Source organism: Platichthys flesus, chromosome 13 (assembly GCF_949316205.1).
Source record: "Platichthys flesus chromosome 13, fPlaFle2.1, whole genome shotgun sequence".
NCBI classification, from domain to species: Eukaryota; Metazoa; Chordata; class Actinopteri; order Pleuronectiformes; family Pleuronectidae; genus Platichthys; species Platichthys flesus.
Window position 1 is genome coordinate 2,396,528 of NC_084957.1, and position 20,427 is coordinate 2,416,954.

The window sequence follows — 20,427 nt, forward strand, 5'->3', positions numbered from 1 at the left end:
GAACTCACCGAGCTCCCCTTGTGGACCAGAGGGGTTCTTGGGCGTCCAGTGAGGGCAGCCTTCAGCCCCCTCACTGTGAGCCGATGCCCGGCCGTCCTGCTGGCCTCAGGGTCCCAGGACAGGTTGCATTCCTCAGCGCTCAGCAGGTGAGACCATGGGCGGTCATGTTGGAGAGCTCCCGGCAGGACGCAGAGCTAAGATCTCACGACGTCTCGTTTCCTGCTATGAAGCCAATAATCCACTTTTTCCTTCTGTTTTCAGTGAGTGAGAAGTTTATCCAGAAACTCAGAGCGTGGCGGTGAGCGCTGCGACCCATCGCTCACGTCAACAACATCGCAACCATAATAACTGCTCCACTGGAGCCTGGACCTGGGAGCGCAACCTGCTAAGCTACTTTAGAACTCGGCTAAAGGGTTTAGGACGCACGGCTGAGGCGCACACACACACATATACACACGCACACAGGCATACACACCAGATTAACAATCATTGTTAAGCTGTCTGGTCTGTGTGTGTGTGAGTGTGTGTGTGTGTGAGAGAGAGAGAGAGAGAGAAAGACAGTGCGTGTGTGTGAGACTGTTGTTGTTGGGCTTTGTTGTGATTGCTTAATAAATGAGTGCTGATTTCCCAGTGTACCTTGATGGTATAATGGAAAATGGTTTATATATATCCTGCAGGTAAAGAACAGGAAGCTTATCTAAGTGTGACTCTCTCCATGCTACAGTCAGTAAACCAGAAAAGGAGCAACAAGCAACACACTACTGACCTGCAGTACAAACACACAACCACACACAGACCTTTCACACACTGAGGCTCTCTCTGCTCGTTCTGTTCATCAATCATGTATAAAGTTTGTTCAACTGATGACTAAATATCGACTGAATATTTATTTTAAAGAATACAAAAAAAAACATGCATCTAAAAACAGTTTCCACTGCTGAAGAAAATGTGACAGGGCCACAAAGAACTGGTGGAACTTTGAGGGTTAACTGGTCTTTGGTCTTTCATCTCCACAAGCTGACATGTTGATAAGACTTCTAAAGAAATGAGTCTTGGAAAGTTTCCATTCAAAGCCCTGGAAGAGTTTTTTGGCATGCGATTAATTGGAAAAGGTTCAAACCCTTCTTGAGAGTAATTAGTGAGCCTCTTTAAGGACTTTCTACTCATTGCTTTTGGCCGACTCGGCACTAATCCTCCCAACAGGAACCTACACTGTAAAAAATATCCACATCTACTGACCATCTATATAACTTCACTTTTACCTCGCTCAATATTCACCCAACAGAATATTCCCAAAGTACAATGCATGACTAATAAATTAGAAAACGTCTCTTCAGGGATCTTGTATCGTTGTGAAAATTGTGTAGTGGATTATCTGTAATCCCCCATTAGCAGGGCGTCAGTTATTAAAATGAATTTACAGCGTGTGTAGGGATTTTAGGATAGAACTGATTTATCCAGAGTTCATAAGCTGATCCTGACTTATATTCAGTATGTTTTAGAATTACTTTAATCTTTTAAAACCACTGTGATGATAAACACTACATTCTCTTACGTCTTAAACTGTACCTTTGCATTTTCCTGAATTCCCTTACACTTTGCAGTGTTGCACTGTGTTTACACCTCGGACCTTTGACCAGCAGGATCACAGGTCAAAGGATCAAGGAGTCTTTCAGCTTAACAGTGTTTGTCGACAGGAAACAACAATCTGCAGACTCTGGGGTTGAAACAACAACCTCTTTCTATTCTGCATATTAACCAGCAGCACCTAGTGGCAAATATCGGATGTAATGATGCTGCATGAATGTGTCCGACACCACTGAGCTGCTTTAGGTGTCATTTAAGTACCAGACAGAAACTCCTGATTCTCTTTGGCTCAAACCAACATACTACACCAGGCCACATGTGGGCAGTGTTAGCCTAACAGTGCCTGGTATTTCACCATTTTGAAATGTGAGAGAGTGTATTCTGACTGGCGTACCTCCTTCTGCTGCCTCTCCAGCTCCTTCATGCGGATCTCTCTGGCCTCTGCCCTGGCCGCCCTCTTCGCTGCCAGCCTGGCCTCGGCCTGCGGGATAGAGAAAGAATGGAAACACGGAGAGAAAGAACATAGAAAAGAGAGAGAGAGATAGGAGACAGGAGCTGAATTAGACTCGAGAGACACTTTCAAATGCCAAATCATAACATATATTATCTCAAGGCATTTCACATATTAGGGTCGAGAGCTTAAACGTATACAGGAACACAACAGTTCCCACAAAGAGAAAGCAAGACCTGGAACATGCTTCCCTCGATATGAAAATGGTGACACATTGTTAAATGAACTGGACACCAACTTGTCTTTGCTCTAAAATCAAAAGGAATAAGTGGTTCCTTTGCTGGATGGTGCAGTGCTATATCCATAGTCCAAAGAAATAGGACTAAAGATTCATATCACAGGTGTCACACTACACTAGATGAAAGTATTTATTATCAGAGTATTATATCCCATCTGCTGATCTGTATTTACAAGTCACCAATCTTGTGACAATCTCCAGACATGCAGTCACAACAGTGTGTAAATGTGTGGATGTATTTATAAGTGTGTATTCGAGGGCTTTGCCTTTGCTCCACTCAGCTCTGCGAGCTCAGCCTCTTCCTTAAAAGGACCTCTCTCACAGTGTGTACTGTGTGTGTGTGTGTGTGTGTGTGTGTGTGTGTGTGTGTGTGTGTGTGTGTGTGTGTGTGTGTGTGTGTGTGTGTGTGTAAGCATTTTCTTCCCCTGACTTTGCGGTGGACACTTTTACCGCTTGTTCGCCTCTAGGTGGAGTCACTGCCCCCCCGCCCCCCCCGACCGTCACTCAAGTGCATTTCCCTTGTGTCAGTCATTATGACCAAGCAACAGGAAGCAACAGACCAAGAGCTGGTTTAGAAAGCCCTCCACCCAAAACCCACACACACACAAAATGAAGAAGTTTCAGTGTATGATTCATTCTGTTCACATTCATTTTTATGTTTTTTTAAGAAAACATTAAAACATCTGTTCCAGCGAGTAAAGGAATCGGCTCCATCTCCAGGACACTGACCAGATGAAGGTTGAACACTTTGCACAGTTTGTCATTTGTCACTAGTTTGCATTAACTACAAGAGAAACAGGTTCACAGACTTCATTCAAATGAGAAAGAGAAGTACACACATACTTTACAACAATCAACACAATACAGTGAGAGGCAGGTCAGGCAGACAATCATATCATGCTGAAGTAGACTTTCCTGTGAACGACTAACTTGACAGGCTGTGAATTGTGTGGACGCAGTACACCCCCACCACAGAACACCAAGCAGGAAGTCTATTCCCCATGTGCCACAACTGACGGTTGACTCACTATGTCATCGACTATTCAGTTAAACAAGGCTGCAACATGCAACACTGAGACAATGATCAGAATGCAAATCAACCACGGTCGATATATAGAGCTGCTGTAAGTTCTCAGGGCTGCACGTGAGAAAGAAAAGGTCAGAACCAATTTGAACATTCAGGACAAACTTCATACTTCTGACTTTTTCCAGACAGGAAAAGTTCACAGCTAGAAAGTTGAGGACATTTCTTACACACACCACGGGACAGAAGACGTCGGTGAAGATGTCAACTGAGAAAGAAAATGAGATTTGAGGACTTTAGGCGATTAGGCCCCATCCCTGTGTCCATGTGCTGTCAACGTAAATCTTGCCTCTTGCCTCTTGCCTCTTGCCTCTTGCCTCTTGCCTCTTGCCTCTTGCCTCTTGCCTCTTGCCTCTTGCCTCTTGCCTCTTGCCTCTTGCCTCTTGCCTCTTGCCTCTTGCCTCCTGCCTCCTGCCTCCTGCCTCCTGCCTCCTGCCTCCTGCCTCCTGCCTCCTGCCTCCTGCCTCCTGCCTCTTGCCTCTTGCCTCTTGCCTCTTGCCTCTTGCCTCTTGCCTCTTGCCTCTTGCCTCTTGCCTCTTGCCTCTTGCCTCTTGCCTCTTGCCTCCTGCCTCCTGCCTCCTGCCTCCTGCCTCTTGCCTCTTGCCTCTTGCCTCTTGCCTCTTGCCTCCTGCCTCCTGCCTCCTGCCTCTTGCCTCTTGCCTCTTGCCTCTTGCCTCTTGCCTCTTGCCTCTTGCCTCTTGCCTCCTGCCTCCTGCCTCCTGCCTCCTGCCTCCTGCCTCTTGCCTCTTGCCTCTTGCCTCCTGCCTCCTGCCTCTTGCCTCTTGCCTCTTGCCTCTTGCCTCTTGCCTCCTGCCTCTTGCCTCTTGCCTCCTGCCTCCTGCCTCCTGCCTCCTGCCTCCTGCCTCCTGCCTCCTGCCTCTTGCCTCTTGCCTCTTGCCTCCTGCCTCCTGCCTCTTGCCTCTTGCTTGCTCTCTACCCAGGTGTCACCCCTCATCTGAATGCTGGGACATGTTCCTGTTGTGACCACTCCGGCCTTACCCCAGTTTTTTGGACATTTTCTGCATTTTATTTATTTTATTATTTGCTGAAATGAGTTCATCAGAACCAGGGAGAGAGGGTTCTACATTTCTCCTCACGTACTCTCTACACTGTCTATTATTCAGAAACTTGTTGAGCATGTCTAGCAGGAATCCTTCACAGTCACTGGTGAACAACTATAGATGTACAGAAATAGCAATCAGGTCCAGCATGACTGATATTTTCACTGTCACCTCCAGTGCAGATAGACAGTTAACACACTGGTATCAGTATAAACCCTGTGTATGATGTACAAGTATCTGTCTATGTACAAAAACTACAAGTCATACATCCTGATGTCAGCCATTGTATTATCTGCAACTCCAGATGACTGATATATCGTAGGTGGCTCTAGATAGAACGTTTGACCTAACTAGGGCAGTAAACAGCATCACACATTCTTTTTATTCCTGATTCACAGCTATTTATAATGACCTACATGGACCTGGGTTCTATCAAAACTGAGCTAATTCAGAGGCGTGACTGTTCTCAAGGGGAACCAATGACCTCATTACCCAAATCGAGGCTCTAACGAGATCGACCACTTGAACATTACGTCTGAAAATTGTTTACATATGAGGAAAATTAACAGTTTTGAAAGTTACAATCAATCAACGGGAGGGTGTAAGAAGCTTTAATTACACAAAGGATGGTTTTGAATTGCACTTCATGACCTTCATGCTCATGAGCTGTGTTGGCCTGGACTCTGTCAACCTGAGCCCTTGTGTCCACTGACAATCTCTAAGGGGCCACCAAATCTCCAAGTGCCACCGCAGCTCGATGCCCGTGTGGCCGGCCTCTATCTCCTGTGAGATTATTTCCCACGACCCGAGTGCCGGCCGTCAGCCGCCAAAATGAACGGGTATTTTAATGACCATGAGGGCGGACAGGTCGGACAATGACAGCAAACAGAAATACTGCAGATCTCTAACTAGCTGGGGCTCTGACTGGGTTTAGAGTGAGGCAGGAAAATTAAGTGCCCACATAGCTAGTTTTTTTTTATTATCCAGTCAAGGGCGATAATGACTGAGTAGGAAAAAAGAATATAAAGTTTGCTTCCTCTTTGGAAAACCTAGTAATTCTCCCTGCGCTGCCGAGAAGGGAGCGGCTGAGGAAAAGCTGGGCTCATTACGTCGCCACAGACATGAGTCAACTGGATGGATGTAATTTTCTCAAATGGTATAAATAAGCCTTTGTCCCAAAACCCATAGAAGAAAGAAAAAAGGTATTAAGGTAACCCGTTTATTAGATGATTTACAGAGCTGCAGTGTGGCGCAGGTCTGCAGCAGCGGTTGAGGTGTTGTGTTGGAGCGAGATACAAGGTTGAGTACATTGTGGTGTCACAGATTTGAACTCAGTTTCAGAATCATTAATTTACTGACGAGTAAATCAGAAGCTGTGGCAGCATCAACATCTCACCCGTTTTTAAGTTTTGAATAAATCTGTCTGAAAAAGCTAAATCCCCTCATGATCCAATCATGAGCTGTTTAAGGAGTAATTAGTCTCGGGACTATTGAAAGCTCTGGAAAACATAAGCTGGTGACTGAAACTTCAACTGAGATTATTCACCAAAGTCACCAAAAGCTGACAATACAAATTAGCCAATATCATATTTGTCAGCACCCACTATGGACAGGATGGATGTGACTGATATGAGCTGTTGAACCAGATAAATCTGGATTTAGTCGATGTAAAGGGGGTTTCATCAGCGGAGGTATGCGGTCTACTCTGTGCCATTTTAGTTTTGTACTAGTAGCTCTTCCACTGCAGAACATTACAACAGTGACCTCAATAAGAGAAATTCTCAGTTTCTACCCCGTTAAAGATCCATGCAAACAATGCTGACTCATCACTCTGTGTACACTGTGCAGGGCTGTGATGTTCCAAGGTCACATCATGGAACAGCTGAAGAGCTCCCAGCACAGCAGACAAACTGGTAAGCCACTGTGTGCAGGCTACTTCTCACCAGGAATAAAATAAATAGGGTGCTTCAGACATTTCTAAAAATAAAAACAACAGAGGCGTCTGGAGCTGTAACAGTGAAGAAGAAATACGATGCAGCCAAGGAAATTATATAAAGTTGTCTCCAAACTGTAAAGATGAAACTTATTAGAGAACTTTGCACTACTAAGAGACGACAAGTAATCATTAGCCGCCCATTCACCACAGACAGTAAACGGTCTACTGTAGAAGTCGTGTTTCTATAACTAGAACAACACTGGGACATACTTCATGAGCTTCAGTGAATTTATCTCGGTGGATAGACAGTGTAATGTCCTCCTTGCTTTCCCTTGTGGACGTAATAGGAAGCATCTTGAGGCTTGGGCGATGGCGCCTCAGACAACAGTTTATGTTGCAACTGTCCCACTGCTCCCGATGCATGATGGGAGTAAGCAGGAGCTTCCAGGAAGTTACACAACGCAGATCCGTGAGCAAACAGGAGATCAGTGACAGAGAGGAATTTCTGCGATGTTGTTTATTTCAAAAGGTGATTTATTTCTTCCCTCTACTTCCATGAAGCTGCACACATTCGTATAAACACTGTCCCCCCCCCCCCCCCCCCCCCGATGCCTCAGGGCTGTGACATCCAAGAAGCTGAGGATCTCGCTCATGGCCACACAAACAGACTTTGGTTTAACAGAGTCATGACTTCAAGAAGGACTCCACTGACTTTGACCTTGAGCAATTGCTAAATCCTAAAGAGAAAGAGGAAGGGGTGTAACGGCATACTGTCTTCACAGAATACACAGAAGAGAAACCAAGCCTTATGCATCCGGGGGGTTTTGTGGTGCTTGCTTTCCCATGTACATGATGCGAGTTTGCTTGCAGCGAAGACTGGAATTACAGCGCCAGCACACAAATGGGATGCACCCCCCCAAACAGGCTGAGGCAAGAGAGCTAAGGGTCAGGAGACATGGAATCCAGAGTAATACTGTAGACAATTTAAGTACTGACAATAGAAAACACACAAACCGAGCAGATCTCCATCATGTTCATAGAAATCACTTCCTCTAGTTAAAGCACAAAGTTTGTTTTGTTGCTGTAATGCTTTATGTGAAGCTTTTATTTTGAAAGGTGGTGTTTATAAAGTTCCCTGCACAAGGTCCGGCAACCAAGAACAGTTTGAGGAGGACTCACTATGATGACGAGGGACAGTTCTGAAGCAGCTCCAGAGCTTTAACACAGGAAAGGTTCAGCACAGGCACTGAATGGTTTTAGTTATTTTAAAGCAAAACAAGGAAAGAAATCACGGGCCACAAATTAGGATTTTACTCTAAATGTCACGGTTGCTGGTTTTCTCTCATTTGCATGTAAATTAATAACTAACACACATTTTGACTCGGAATAGTGGGACGGACACATTTCTGTATTTTCCATTTTGTAATGACTAAAGAGACAATTAATAATTTCCAGGTTCCAGCCCAACACTGAAATCCAGACCCGACTCTGCTCATCAGTGTCAGCAGGTTAATCATTGGTTTGAATTCGTGTTTGGACGATTTGTTTTTGGTTTTTCTATTTGATGAAATCGAAATATACCTGCATTTAAATCCCCACCGAGCCGCACCCGCCACTGTTCCCTCCGCCAGGGAGGAAAAGTCAGTGGTGGAGAACAAACAGGAAGGAGTTTGTGATAACAATCTGCATGGGCCTGTGCGAGTGATGATGTCATCAAGAGGAAGCCAACACACAGAGAGCCTCCACTTCCTTTTAAGGAGACATGAGACTGGCAAGCAAAGCCAGAGGCAGTGGTCTGTGTATACAGCAAACACATATCAGCAAGTACACAAGTAATCGTTTGGCCCATTAGTGCCAGTGTGAGCGCTTCATGGTTATAGTGTGTGTTCCCTGGGAAATGTCTGATGTGCTCTACACAGACTCATCTGGATGGATGTGCAGGAAACTCCTTCACAAGAGCAGCACATTTAAACCTTTACATGACATCGAGATTGGACACAACAAACTTCAATATTTACTCAGTGAAGATTTGAACTGTGTAAATGTGTGATGCTTCTCCCCTGTATTAATCATTAACTCGGCTTTGCCAGCATGAAGGACTGAGCCGTGTTGCCTTGCTCCCCAGATAAGTGGAGGATTTTGTGGTGGGCTTCCCCTTCCTGGCCGTCAAGCCTCAGACTAATCCGCTTCACTGAGCTTCTGACAGGCACCCAGCACCGACCTGCAGCTTAATCACCAGTTAAGACTGTCTTCTAGAAACACACACTATAAAAGACTTGATCACAAGGAACCCGACGAGGAGCTGTGGACGGAGGTCTGGTGCCTACACCTTGACCTTTTTGGAAAATCACATAATTCATCTGACTTTCTGAGGAATATCAGTGAAGTAATTTGTCTGTTTTTCTATGTCATATAATCAAGATTAACCTTCACTCTAAATATCTCTTAATAATTTTGGGATGAGGACAGAGGACATTGCACCTTCAGCCATATGAGACAGATTCTGATTTGTGAAGTTGGGCTTTACAAATTAAAATTGATTAGTTGATTGATTGATTGGTTGATTGATTGATTGATTGATTGATTGATTGGTTGATTGATTCGTTGATTGATTAGTTGATTGATTGATTGATTGTGAATTAATTCAAGAGGAACGATGCTCGTCTGAAGCCCATATTATTAACAAAGCAACACTTTGACCTAAATTCAATCTATACAATTACAGTGTTATTAGTCTAAGTGAAAGTGGGAGTATTTCCTGGTTTTGACTTTACAACCCATCAGGACAGTTAGGAACATAACTCCTGAGCTACTACTCAATATTTGTCCCATTGAATATAACAACCTTCACAGGCCAAGTGTGTGTTCACTGTCAGTGTCTGGATTCACACTGTGACACATCTGGGTGAGACCTGAGGGTGTAACACAAACTCTCCGTGGGAATCTTTACCTCATGAAAGTAAGAGTTTGCCTTGGGCCAACGCCAGGAATGTGAGTGGGGCTCGGCCGGTGTAAACATCTTCAAACCTGGCTCCTGATTTGAATTTGATGTGTTTGAAGCCATTTTTTTTTTGTATTAACTCCAGAAGGTGTCGGCAGTCGGGTCCAGACTTTCATGTCATTGCCAGGATGACAAATGTCTTTGAGTTTGCATGTGGAACCAGTTTCAGCTCGTAAAGCGGAGCAGGAAAACCAGATTGACTCACTTCTAACTGTCAATATCTGACACCCACCTGGGGGGAAACGGAGGAACACCATGATTAACTGTGTCTTACGGCCTGTTGACGAGTAAAACACTTACTATATCACTCTGGTAAAAAAATATATATATAACAGAGCCCTTCAAAACAATAAGTAATAACTACTTTTTTGACTTTTCTCTTACTTTTACACTAAAACCAACATTTTTTGCCGATCTGCTGCACTTTAGTGATTTTTATGGTCTCAGAGAGAATAAGATCCTCAATAATGGAAATCAAATCTGAAATGATCAACTGTGATTTTTAATTAGACAAATATGAGGAGAAAAGAGTCCAACAAAGCACCAACAGCAGTGGCACGGTGGCACAGCGGTGTCACCTCATAGCAGGACACACTGTGCAGACTACACAGTCGCTGCAGGACAGAACAAAATGACTCACAGCAGACATTTAGACTTGTCATAGTAATATAGGCACTGTGTTATTAACGGCTCTGCTCTATTCCAGTGCCCCTGTGCGGTAGCAGCTCTACAGTGAAACAGCATTAACTGTTCCAGGAGCAGCTACACAGTGTAAGACCTAGGTCACTTCTTAAAATGTTATGTTTCCACTGAGTGTTGGATTGTAGACTTTCGTTTAATAACTATACTTTGTTCTTTTGCACATTTCAGTCTATTTGAGAGAAGCTGATCCACGGTGAGTCGTCCTCAGAACAAATCAATGTTCACAAGCTGGATTCCCACAGTTTGACAGACAAACCAGATCCCTACAGAACAGAACAGCTAAAGCTCTGGTATTCAGAGGTGGCAGCCTGTCTTGCTGTGGGGTCTTCTCCCATTTGGTCCACCATTAACAGATTTATCAGTTCCTCTGAGCCCTGTGATACTAAAGGGCAGCGGAGGGCTGTTCAGAAACATGACACCAAAGGACCAGAAGTTTCCACAAACTCAGACTCAGCTCCTGCGATCAACTTCTTCAGCCTTCTGTTCTTCACTGGAACACCAATGTTCTTGCTGCCAGGACGGACAGTTGGTGAGCCACATCTCTCCACCTCCTCCACCCCCCATCCCACTGGCCCAATCTAAAACTGGGGTGCAGCAACAGCTGATCTTTCAGGAGCATCTATTTTTAAAACTCTTCTTTCAGAATGGGCCAACTCATCAGGGCTGACATGCCTTCCCGTCAGATGACTGCCGGTGAGGGACCTGACCCCTATGCGACTTAAAGGCACAGACTTTCTCCCCGTTGCACACGTGGGAGAAAACTGGCTGAACTTACTGTTTTTTGTCGTATCCTGTTTGGATGTTTAGTGATTGCTGCTGCATCCTGGTGCCACTGCTGCCGCACAAGATAGACGACAACAAGCGACAAGTAGCAGCAGCAGTGTGACCAGTCTGCCAAGCAGCTGAGGTTGTTTCAAAACAGCCAGACCTACGTGGTGTTTTATTTGTTGCCACTCACAGCTAAAAAGTGATGACTACATCATGTGTATGTCAGTTACAAGTGATTTGCAAGTTAGGTGAAACATCCGGGTTGTGTTAGCACAGACTCAACTTCCTCCTACAGCTGCACACACTGCCCTGAGTGAGATAAGAGGGTTGGGACGATGGGTTTCACTGTTTTTGTGCTCATCACTTTACAGCAGGAGAAACACACATTCTGCTGAGTTACAGGCAGCAGTGTCCAAACTAAATATACATTTATGACAGAAAATATGAATCTATATCCATCTGCTAATACCACAAACGTCCGTCTCTGTCTGTATTCTGGAACCTGTGATGTCTTAATTTGTCCTCAAAGTAAAAAGCACAATGTTCATTTTCATGCTGCATAGCTGTATACCCAATCTGATTACAGAGCTTTTATTTTGAAATGTTGTGAACCTGGTTCTGGAGATGGTGCTGACTGCCGAACGGAAAAGTCAAAGAGCCGCCAGGAAGTGTACGAAACCACCAGTTAAATCCTTCAAGCGTGTAAATGAGCCACACATGTGAACTGTAGTAAAGCAGAAGCTGGAGTATTTTATAAAAAAACATTTAACTGAGCAGGTCTAGAACGGGCAGCGTGCTGGTATCTTCAAGAACAGAAGCACAATGTGGCTTCTTGATATACTGATTCCTTTATAGACAGTCTGTATTTTACTTTGAAATTAGACCGAAACAATGATTCTTTACGTGTGTGTTCCACCTCAGGGGACAAAAGCGTGGCGGGTATCACACTTCAGACAGCGACTTAATTCCAGAGGACACATGGGGCCTTACATCTGCCACAAAACATCAATTCCTCGAGCGCCAGACTCATCACAATAAAGAGATTAGAGGCCTTGTCAACCTGTCACAACACGACTTCACCACCTGTTGGAAACAATGCAGAGCAACTGCTGCTCACTGGGGGAGCAGAACACTTCCTGCAGGTTGGAACATGAAAGGTTTATAATCCTCTAGTACAGTATTAATAATCTGCTACTGCACCTCGTCTCATACAGACTTTAATTTGCATATTTAATCACTTTCCTAATTGTTTAGCTTTGTTCATATCACTTTGCTATTTATTAAATTGCATGATCTGTCTATATAATTAGTAGTATTAGTTTTCTTTTATTTATAGGTATTCATAATAAAGTTTGCTACCGTTTGTGAGTTTTGTGCACTCAAACACTCCCACTCCCCCCCCCATCAGCAAAGTGGTGTGTAGATAATGAGTGAACTTTCATTTTTTCGTGAACCATCCCTTTAAGAATCACAATTGTGGCTAATTGATTAATTAATTAAAAGAAGTGTTTACTTGAAAAATACCACTAAAAACAAAGGTACCTGTGCCAGTCGCAATCAAACACCAGTGTGTGTGTGTTTGTGTGTGTGTGTGTGTGTGTGTGTGTTTGTGTGTGTGTGTGTGTGTGTGTGCACCGGGGTCACCCATCACACCCAGCAGTGAGATGGGGCTCCTCAGTGGGACTGGGCGAGGAAGAGTCCACTGGGTGGTCTTCCTCGCCCAGTCCCAGACCCGCGGGTCCAGCTCTCCTCCTCTCACCTCTCTCGCTATGAGGTTCAGGGCATCGTCCTCCGCCGTGGACTTGTCCTTCTTGCTGGACCTCTTCCGTCCCGCGCCCTGAGTCCCCATGTCCCCGCTAGGCAGCACTAATCCGGCCCGGACGGCAGCTGAGGCTCGTGTGCGGCCGCGCAGCTCGAGTCAAACGCGGACACGCGGAACAACCCGGGTCATTGTCACACATCCGCTCCAACGCGTCTTCCTGCACCGGAACTGACTCGAGACTGACGAGCCCGCGCCAAGCTGCGGCCGCACGTGAGTCTCCTCGCAGAGCGCGCGCTAACTTACTACAGTGCGTTCGCGGCGCGTGCGTTTTACTGAGGGAGTCAAACACGCGTGGAACTTTAGCTCCGTCAGGAAAGCGTACGGAAGTGTGTGTGTGTGTGTGTGTTGTGTTCTCCGGGGACGGCTCCCGGACTCGAACCTGTGACACACAACAACTTCAGAGCCTGAACTCAACCCGCGCTGCCTTCACGTGCTGTCGGAATTTTCACTCCGGAGCAGTGAGGCAATATCACATCCATAGACTGTATCCTCTCAGTTTTAAATCAGAGAACACACAACGGATAAAACAACTTTATGTAAACACAACAGCTGCCTGTTCCAGAACTATGGCACGTGTCATTGTGTTTGTGTGTGTGTGTGTGGGGGGGGGGGGGGGGGGGGGTATTATCCTATCATTAACACCAAAGTCCAGATGCTGTTTTTAGGATATGTGCAGGGTAAACAAGTTTATACAACACTAACATCTGGATTTATGTGTCTGCAAGTTTACACGTCTGCTCTCGAGGACTGACTGGTGATACCAAACCAAACTGGTGAATCAGTCACCTCTAAAAAATAAATAAACAGAATAAGAATAAGTGAAAGTTAAGTTTTATTGTCAGTATTGGATGTTGTCCTTGAACGCAGCACTGGCCGCTGGCTCCGAACATGTCCGGGGGGGGGTTGAGTTTCAGGCAGAAACCACAGCTCCTGTTGAGCGATCGCACTCTCTCACACTCCCACTGCTATTTTTAATGGTGACCAGTGAGGACTAAAAACAGGCTGGTGCTTCTTAAAGAGGCAGAAGACTTTACTGCTGCTCATCCAACACAATGTGAATATGTGAATCCCATAATCTGCCCATGCCAGTACAGTGTGGCAGGCGAGTTCATAATGACCTCACTGGATATTTTGATAGCCTGTGATATCTCTGTTGTAACACTTTAATATAACACAGAGCGTTTTCTTCTCCTGATGCTAAAAGGTCCAGTGTGTAACATTTAGGTGAAAGGGATTTATTGGCAATAAAAAACAATTATAGTTATGTTTTCACTCGTGTGTTTCATCTAAATTGTATGAATTTAAGTATTCTTTACCATAGAATGAAACCTTTATATTTAACTATTTTATATGTACATCAGAGTGGCTCCTCTCTACGGAGGCCGCCATGTTTTTTTTTACAGTCGTCCAAACTGGACAAACTAAACCCTTGAGTTTATCACACCTGAAGGTTTCCACAGTTTCTCCTCCATGTTTGGAAGAGGAGAGTGAGGTGAGGGGTGTTCAGCTGCACCACGACACTTCACCACTAGATGTCACCAGATTCCACACACTGAACCCTTTAAACCTGTACGATGGATTCATATTTGCCTGGACTCACATGAGGAGCGAGAGGCTAAAGGTGGAAGCTTTTATCTTCTTTGTGGAGAAAGTGGCATGCAGGTTGCTCAGTTATCGTATGATCGTATCTGATGAGGCAGTAAAAGCATTTAACACATTGTTCTCTATGTATTTAAATGAGTTAGGCTGTGGATATGGAAGTGATTAAAAAACCAACACAAACTAAACTGGTATGGATTATGAATGAACAGGCATTTCAGTGAATACATTTGTATTTGTACATTCAAAACAAACTGTGCAGAGGCTTTACAGAGGAACATAAAAGAGTGAATTCAACACGTGTTCATAGACTGAGAGACTTGACACCTGCTGGTTGTTACTGGTACAGCAGGAGGTTTAGTCAGTACAATACCGCCCCCCTGTGGTGTAGAGGTGTCATGTGAGGAGGTAACAGGAAGAAACAGTCCAGATTTTTGTTGTTATGACTCAGTGGGTAGGTGTGATTGTGTTGTTTGCTGTATTGCAAGTTAAGACAGGACTTTGGTTTTACTTTCAATTTCCAAGGTGAAGCTGACGCTGCGTCCAACTCTCTCCACACAGCATCGGCTCCTCTGTGCAGTTTGGAGCAGCTGCTGTTTCTTTAAAGGAAAACATTGATCTGTACTGGATCAGGATTCACAGACTTTGCTCCACCTGAGTTCTTTTCATGGGGGAGAATCTCCCGAGGTCGCCAGGAGGACCTTGTCTGAGGAGACCTGTGCAAACCCTCAGGGCTAAGATGGTTCTTCTGGGGAGCTCTGGAGTGGGCAAGTCATGTTTGGCTCTGCGGTTTGGGAAGGATGAGTTCAGGAGCACATCGCCTACTGTTGGCTGTGAGTTCACGATAAGATGGATTTTGATCTTGTCTTTGTGTGAAATGTGTGTTTCTGCTCTTGATGCCCCTGAAGTCTGTACACCCTAAAAGTGAAGTTATACAGTTAATAAAGTACAGCCTGGAAACTGTATCCAGAGGTCAACAAAGACAAACACCTCCAGTAACTCTCAGTCAACCTAGTTAATGTTCGACAGTGGTTAATAGGCTGGATTGATTTAGCTCAACATGAAAACACCACTTGTTGTTTTTTACAATTCTCTTTCTTAGTTATCGAGCTGCAGAGCTGCTGGTTTGTGTTAACTGTGTCTAGTCCTAATGCTAAGCTAGGCTAACTGACTCCTCACTATACCCTCCTCATACGTCTGGATAACACACAGACTTGAGAGTGGCATCAAGTAAATACATTAATTTCCCAAACTATCGAACTTAAATGTCGTTAAACAAAAGTTTGATCTAGTTGTATCATACAAAAGCACTTAACACATATTTCACACACATGATGATACCTCAAAAACAAGTAAACTAGAGAAAAATGTATCTTTAATCTTTAATCTTTAATTTCTGACCCTCCAGGTGCCTACCTGACCCGAATGGTGCATTTGAGTGACGTCAATCTTCGCTTCGAGATATGGGACACGGCAGGACAAGAGAAATACCACAGCGTCACCCCTCTCTACTACAGAGGAGCCCACGCTGCCATCCTGGTCTATGATATCAGCAAGAGGGTAAAGGAAACACACACATGCACATGATAAATGAGTCGCCTGGGCTTTTCTTGGCTGCTGCCTCATTTGTTTGTGTACCTGCATGTGCTCGTGTCGCTGTAGGAAACATTTCTCAGAGCTCAGGTGTGGCTCAGAGAGCTGGAGAAGCAGCTCGGCCCAGGATCTAGTGTCCTGTGGCTGGTGGGCAACAAGGGGGATCTGGCTGAGGAGAGGCAAGTCTCAGTGCAGGTACACACAAGGATGACAACACAATGAACGGTATCACAATCAATCACACTGATATACTTCTATTTCAACGGAGAGTTTCTGGTTTGTCTGTCTTCACACAGGAAGGACAGGGGCTGGCCAGAGACAGGGGGTTGTACTTTTCAGAGACATCTGCAATGTCGGGGTTCCAGGTCAGCGAGTTGTTAGCAGCTATAGGTGAGTACATGTGTCGAGTCATTTAGAATAGAAAACAACTGTATTGTCCGCCAACGTGGAAAATTGTGTTTGGCTCACCAAGAAACGAAGCAACAACATACAAAACACAACAACGACTTTGCAGGGTTAAGAAAACTAAGAGCACTTGGAGTGAAAGACTTTTTAAAAACATTTGGTCCTAGAGAGGTTCTTCAGCGCCCCCTGGAGCTCAAAGGCTCAAACTGTTTGATGTCGTCATTAAACTTAAACACAGAAAAGAGAGACGTCGGTTTTAACCCAAAGTCTGAGCTTTGACCTAACAGGCCCCATCAATCAAAAACGTTTAGATACAGACTATATGAAGATTATATTCATTGCTAATCTTACCTGGATTTAGAAACTGTCTGAAACTGGTGTCACCCAGTGGATTTATCTTCTGGAGGACAACAGAAAGGCCACACAGCCACCCCTAGTGGGCAGTAGATACCAACAGAAGTAGTGAACGCACTGGTTTATCATCAATCTGACACTTCCTGACGGCTCAAGGTCTTTAACAGTGACCTGCCTTTGTTCCCTTCTTGATCTCCTGACCTCTGACCTCTGACTTGTTCCTGTGTAATTCCAGTGTGCATGAGATGCATGTTCTAACAGAGCTGTGTGGCTCAGCCCTCAGGGTGTACGAGTGTTTGGGAGCCCAGGCGGAGGGTCTGTCCGAGTGGAGGGAGACACCGGTGGTGAATCTGCATCGCAGGGACACGTTCTCTTCTTCTGCTGCTTCCTGCTGCCGAGTTGGGCCCTAGAAGAGAAGAGGAGAAAAGAGGAGAGAGAGACGGAGGTAATGTAATGAAATCAGCTGCACTGGTTGGAGCAGAGCGAAATGAGACGACTTGGGACGACAGGAACGTTTGATAAATTAATTTCTTACAGTTAATGTGACTGTCCCTCTTTTTATTTACATAGGTGGAAAACCTACAAAATAAATGAGATAAACAAACTTGTGTTTATATCGAAAGGAACCAACGTTGTGCGTCTTTTTTGAAAGATTCAGGTTGTTTCACTTCACAGGAATTGAACCTTTAAACTATGTTGTTGCTTTAAGTTGTTTTTAAGTTTATTGTTTTTAATTTTCTTTTGAAGTAAAAGTGATTTAACTTAAATAGTTGAGACTTTATTAATGTGACATGCGTCTCGGTTTCCTCACACAGAAACAGCCGGTAGAAATTAACTTTTAACTTTTACACTTTTATATGCACATTTCAGAGCCTGTACTTATATACTTCTATTAAAGTAAAGATGTTCAATCAATACTTTTACACCTTTAATTTAATTGTTTTTCACACAGGTATCTGCTACTTCTATTTGAGTAAAGGACGTGTGTACTTATAACACCTCTGCCTCTGACATGTACCAGGAGGAGAGGAGGAGGCACAGGGGGCGTTGTGCGTTCTTTAGGATCCGCCTGCAGGAGGCTTTAACACCCCCCCCCCCCCCGAGTTCTCCCGATTCCTTTAGTCATCAACATTCATGAATAATACAAATATAGTCCCTGTGCATCCATAACATTGGGATTAAGAGAATTCCTGACTGTTTGTGAGACAGTATTTCTGTCTGCATTTGGCTGGAACAACGCTCTTATATAAACCGACTTCTCTCCCCTGCAGTCGGGCTCTTTCTAAATGTTTGGTTGTGTTATGTCCAGACACACACAACAAGTGATCCTATAAGTGTGAACTGTGTATTCCTGATTTCAAGCATCACTCAGAAGAGGCTTTGTTGAGCTGATTGAAACCAAGCTTGTGCAGAGCCAGAGGAACTGAGGCTCTTGGTTTTAGTTAAAGAAAGAAAGACACCAGACCTCCTGCTGAGAAGATGACTTGAAGTAAATAAAACTATAAAACAGGAATCATTTGGTTTTCATTGTATATAAATATTGAGAATCTAAAAACGACCCTTTGCAGATGTTGCGTAAACCCCTGGAATCATCTCAGTGAAAAGTGTGTTTTCATTTTAACAGCTGAGCTATGGACATAAACAAAGTGATAATAAATCAATGTATAACTTGCATAATTATCAATTCCTGATAGAGAAGAGTTCAGAAAATTTATTTTAATGAGACACTAAAAGTGACCGGAAGGAAAACACAACAGTGGTACACACACTGCATTCAAACTTTATTGTCTCACGTTGTTTATTGAATTTACAAAACAATTTTCATCTTCTCTTCTCTTTTCTTCTCTTCTCTCATCTTATCTTATCTTATCTTGTATCCTCGGGTAGTTGTCATCACTGATGGATCCAGATTCTTCCGTCTCTGTCGGTCCTCAGTCTGTAACCTCTGGCTGTGACACGATGCTCATTTCTCCTCGTAGCTCTTCGGCCAAACCTCCCCACAGGTCTGATTCCTCTGCCCGTGTACCAGGACGCATCGATGTTTGGATCTGAAGGACACAGGAGGAAATATAAAACAGACCTGAAATCAAATCCCACACTCATCGTGGATGAGTCTCATGACTTTGCTGCTGCAGGTGTATAGTTAGGAGCAAAATAATAAGGTGAACATGATATAGATGATATAGTTCTGTATCATTGTGCTCGTAGAGATTTAATTTGTCCTTTAGTCGGGTTGATTTACAGTGTTGTAAAAATAAACAAACTAAGAGGAGAAACTGCAGAATGTCACTTTAATAGTTTTCAGCCCAAAACTATACAGGAGAATATAAATATATATAAAGAAATTAGTAATAATTATTTATAATTAAAGTAAATTCAATCCAATATATTAAATGACCTAATTCAACCTCTTATTATTCATATGTTTTTCTTATCTTTTTAACATTTTTGTTTTTTTACTTCACTATTTATCACATGTAGTCTTTTTATATGATTCCAGATTTCTTAATGGTATTTTCCCCAATGGTCATGTAACTTAGTAAATGACGCACTGGTTGTGAAACAAGCAAAGACATGTGATTGGTTGTCTGGCAGTCAATCACCAAACAGATGTTTTGAAGAACAACATGGTAACAAACTTTTCATAATCACTTCAGGCATTGATTTGATTTCAGGATCCGTTACTTCTTATGAGAATGGAACTGTCTCCATTAGATTCACTTAGAGCTGGACTCAGCAGCAGCAGGACGACACAGAGGACTGCACACAGCCCCATCGCTGAGCTACACACAAAACACACAACAACACACAATCAATCACATCTGAAGGAATATTTTGCTTTTGTTTAAATAACACAGCATGAATATTGAACCAATAGAACGACTTACTGTGAAATGCCCTCAGGGATGTCTTCTTCCTGATCGCCCAGTAGAAACCGAAGTAGCGGTTCCCAGTTGAATCCCTGAGAAATGAAAGCCCAGTCAAATCCACAGAAGATTGGACCAAAGCAGATAATGTGACTGTGACAGACACAGATTGATTTGAGATCTCACCTGCACTGGGAGGACGATGTTGTCTCTGGATGTCGGTTTCACTTAATCACTTCTTTCATCATCTCTTTATATTCTAGCTGGGGTGGAGCTGGGGGGGGGGGGGGGGGGGGTTAGTTGCTAATGCGCAGATGTCACCGACCTCCTGAGGAAAATATATACGATACTTACAATACACAAGACTTACATTGGAAAACGAACACTTGTGATGTTAAAGGGAAAGTTCACGTGAAGAATTTACCTCCTGCTTCTGGACGTACTGAATCTGTGACCGGAGCTTCAGTAGAAACCTCTGGTTGGTTCACAACAGTTCAAAATGACTTTGTTCTCTCACGGTGTTCATTTCATTTGTGTTCAATACCCATAAATAAAGTTATCATCATAACTATTAAATTAATTCATGGAAAAGGACAGTTGAGAATTGAAAATTCCACTTAACTCCCAGTTGACTTTCACACATAAGCAATGAATTAAAGGAAGTATTTTATTTATTATTATTAGGACTGTTTTCATTACTGTGATGTTTCGGCAGCACAAATCATCTGGAATCAACGTTAATGTTGGAAAGTGAAGCCACAAGTGTCGTGTACGTGTAATGTTCAGCATGTGGAGATGTTTCATACTTTGGAATGACAGCGTCTTACTGCCTCAGGACCCTCATGGTCTTTATTCCACTGCACACTGGTGGACATGTTCCTGTTTATTCAGATAACTGG

The 20,427-nt window shown here is 43.8% G+C and overlaps 2 protein-coding genes and 1 long non-coding RNA gene across 19 annotated transcripts in view; 1 reads left to right on the forward strand and 2 right to left on the reverse strand.

The window, feature by feature from the left end:
- lrrfip1a (leucine rich repeat (in FLII) interacting protein 1a) overlaps positions 1-12,781 on the reverse strand; it is a 30,448-nt gene extending 17,667 nt beyond the window's left edge. For 13 of the 14 annotated variants that reach the window (XM_062402911.1, XM_062402910.1, XM_062402909.1 and 10 more), the window contains exons 1-2: positions 12,648-12,781; positions 1,982-2,068 (exon numbers count right to left, since the gene is read on the reverse strand). In XM_062402911.1, coding sequence (XP_062258895.1) covers positions 1,982-2,068; positions 12,648-12,737 — 177 coding nt within the window. In that variant the 5' untranslated portion in view covers positions 12,738-12,781. Of the gene's footprint in view, positions 1-8; positions 1,919-1,981; positions 2,069-12,647 lie in introns of those variants that run through there. The other variant, XM_062402908.1, reaches the window with a different exon arrangement.
- Positions 12,782-12,849: 68 nt separating this feature from the next.
- LOC133967454 (ras-related protein Rab-17-like) lies at positions 12,850-18,190 on the forward strand. 4 transcript variants are annotated; one of them, XM_062402914.1, is made up of 6 exons: positions 12,850-12,920; positions 14,871-15,142; positions 15,718-15,869; positions 15,972-16,097; positions 16,199-16,292; positions 16,938-17,576. In XM_062402914.1, the coding sequence occupies exons 2-6, from the start codon at positions 14,977-14,979 to the stop codon at positions 17,069-17,071; spliced, it is 672 nt and encodes a 223-aa protein (XP_062258898.1). In that variant the 5' UTR covers positions 12,850-12,920; positions 14,871-14,976; the 3' UTR covers positions 17,072-17,576. The 4 variants fall into 4 exon arrangements, with proteins under 4 accessions (XP_062258898.1, XP_062258896.1, XP_062258899.1 ...); XM_062402912.1 differs by having other exon boundaries at positions 12,873-12,920; positions 14,835-15,142; XM_062402915.1 differs by lacking the exon at positions 12,850-12,920 and adding an exon at positions 17,614-18,190 and having other exon boundaries at positions 14,651-15,142; positions 16,938-17,106.
- Positions 18,191-19,147: 957 nt separating this feature from the next.
- LOC133967719 (uncharacterized) lies at positions 19,148-19,802 on the reverse strand. The gene is made up of 3 exons (XR_009924061.1): positions 19,715-19,802; positions 19,550-19,623; positions 19,148-19,444 (listed from the first exon to the last, which is right to left on the reverse strand). It is a non-coding gene; the product is annotated as an uncharacterized LOC133967719 (long non-coding RNA).
- Between the last annotated feature and the right edge of the window lie 625 nt (positions 19,803-20,427).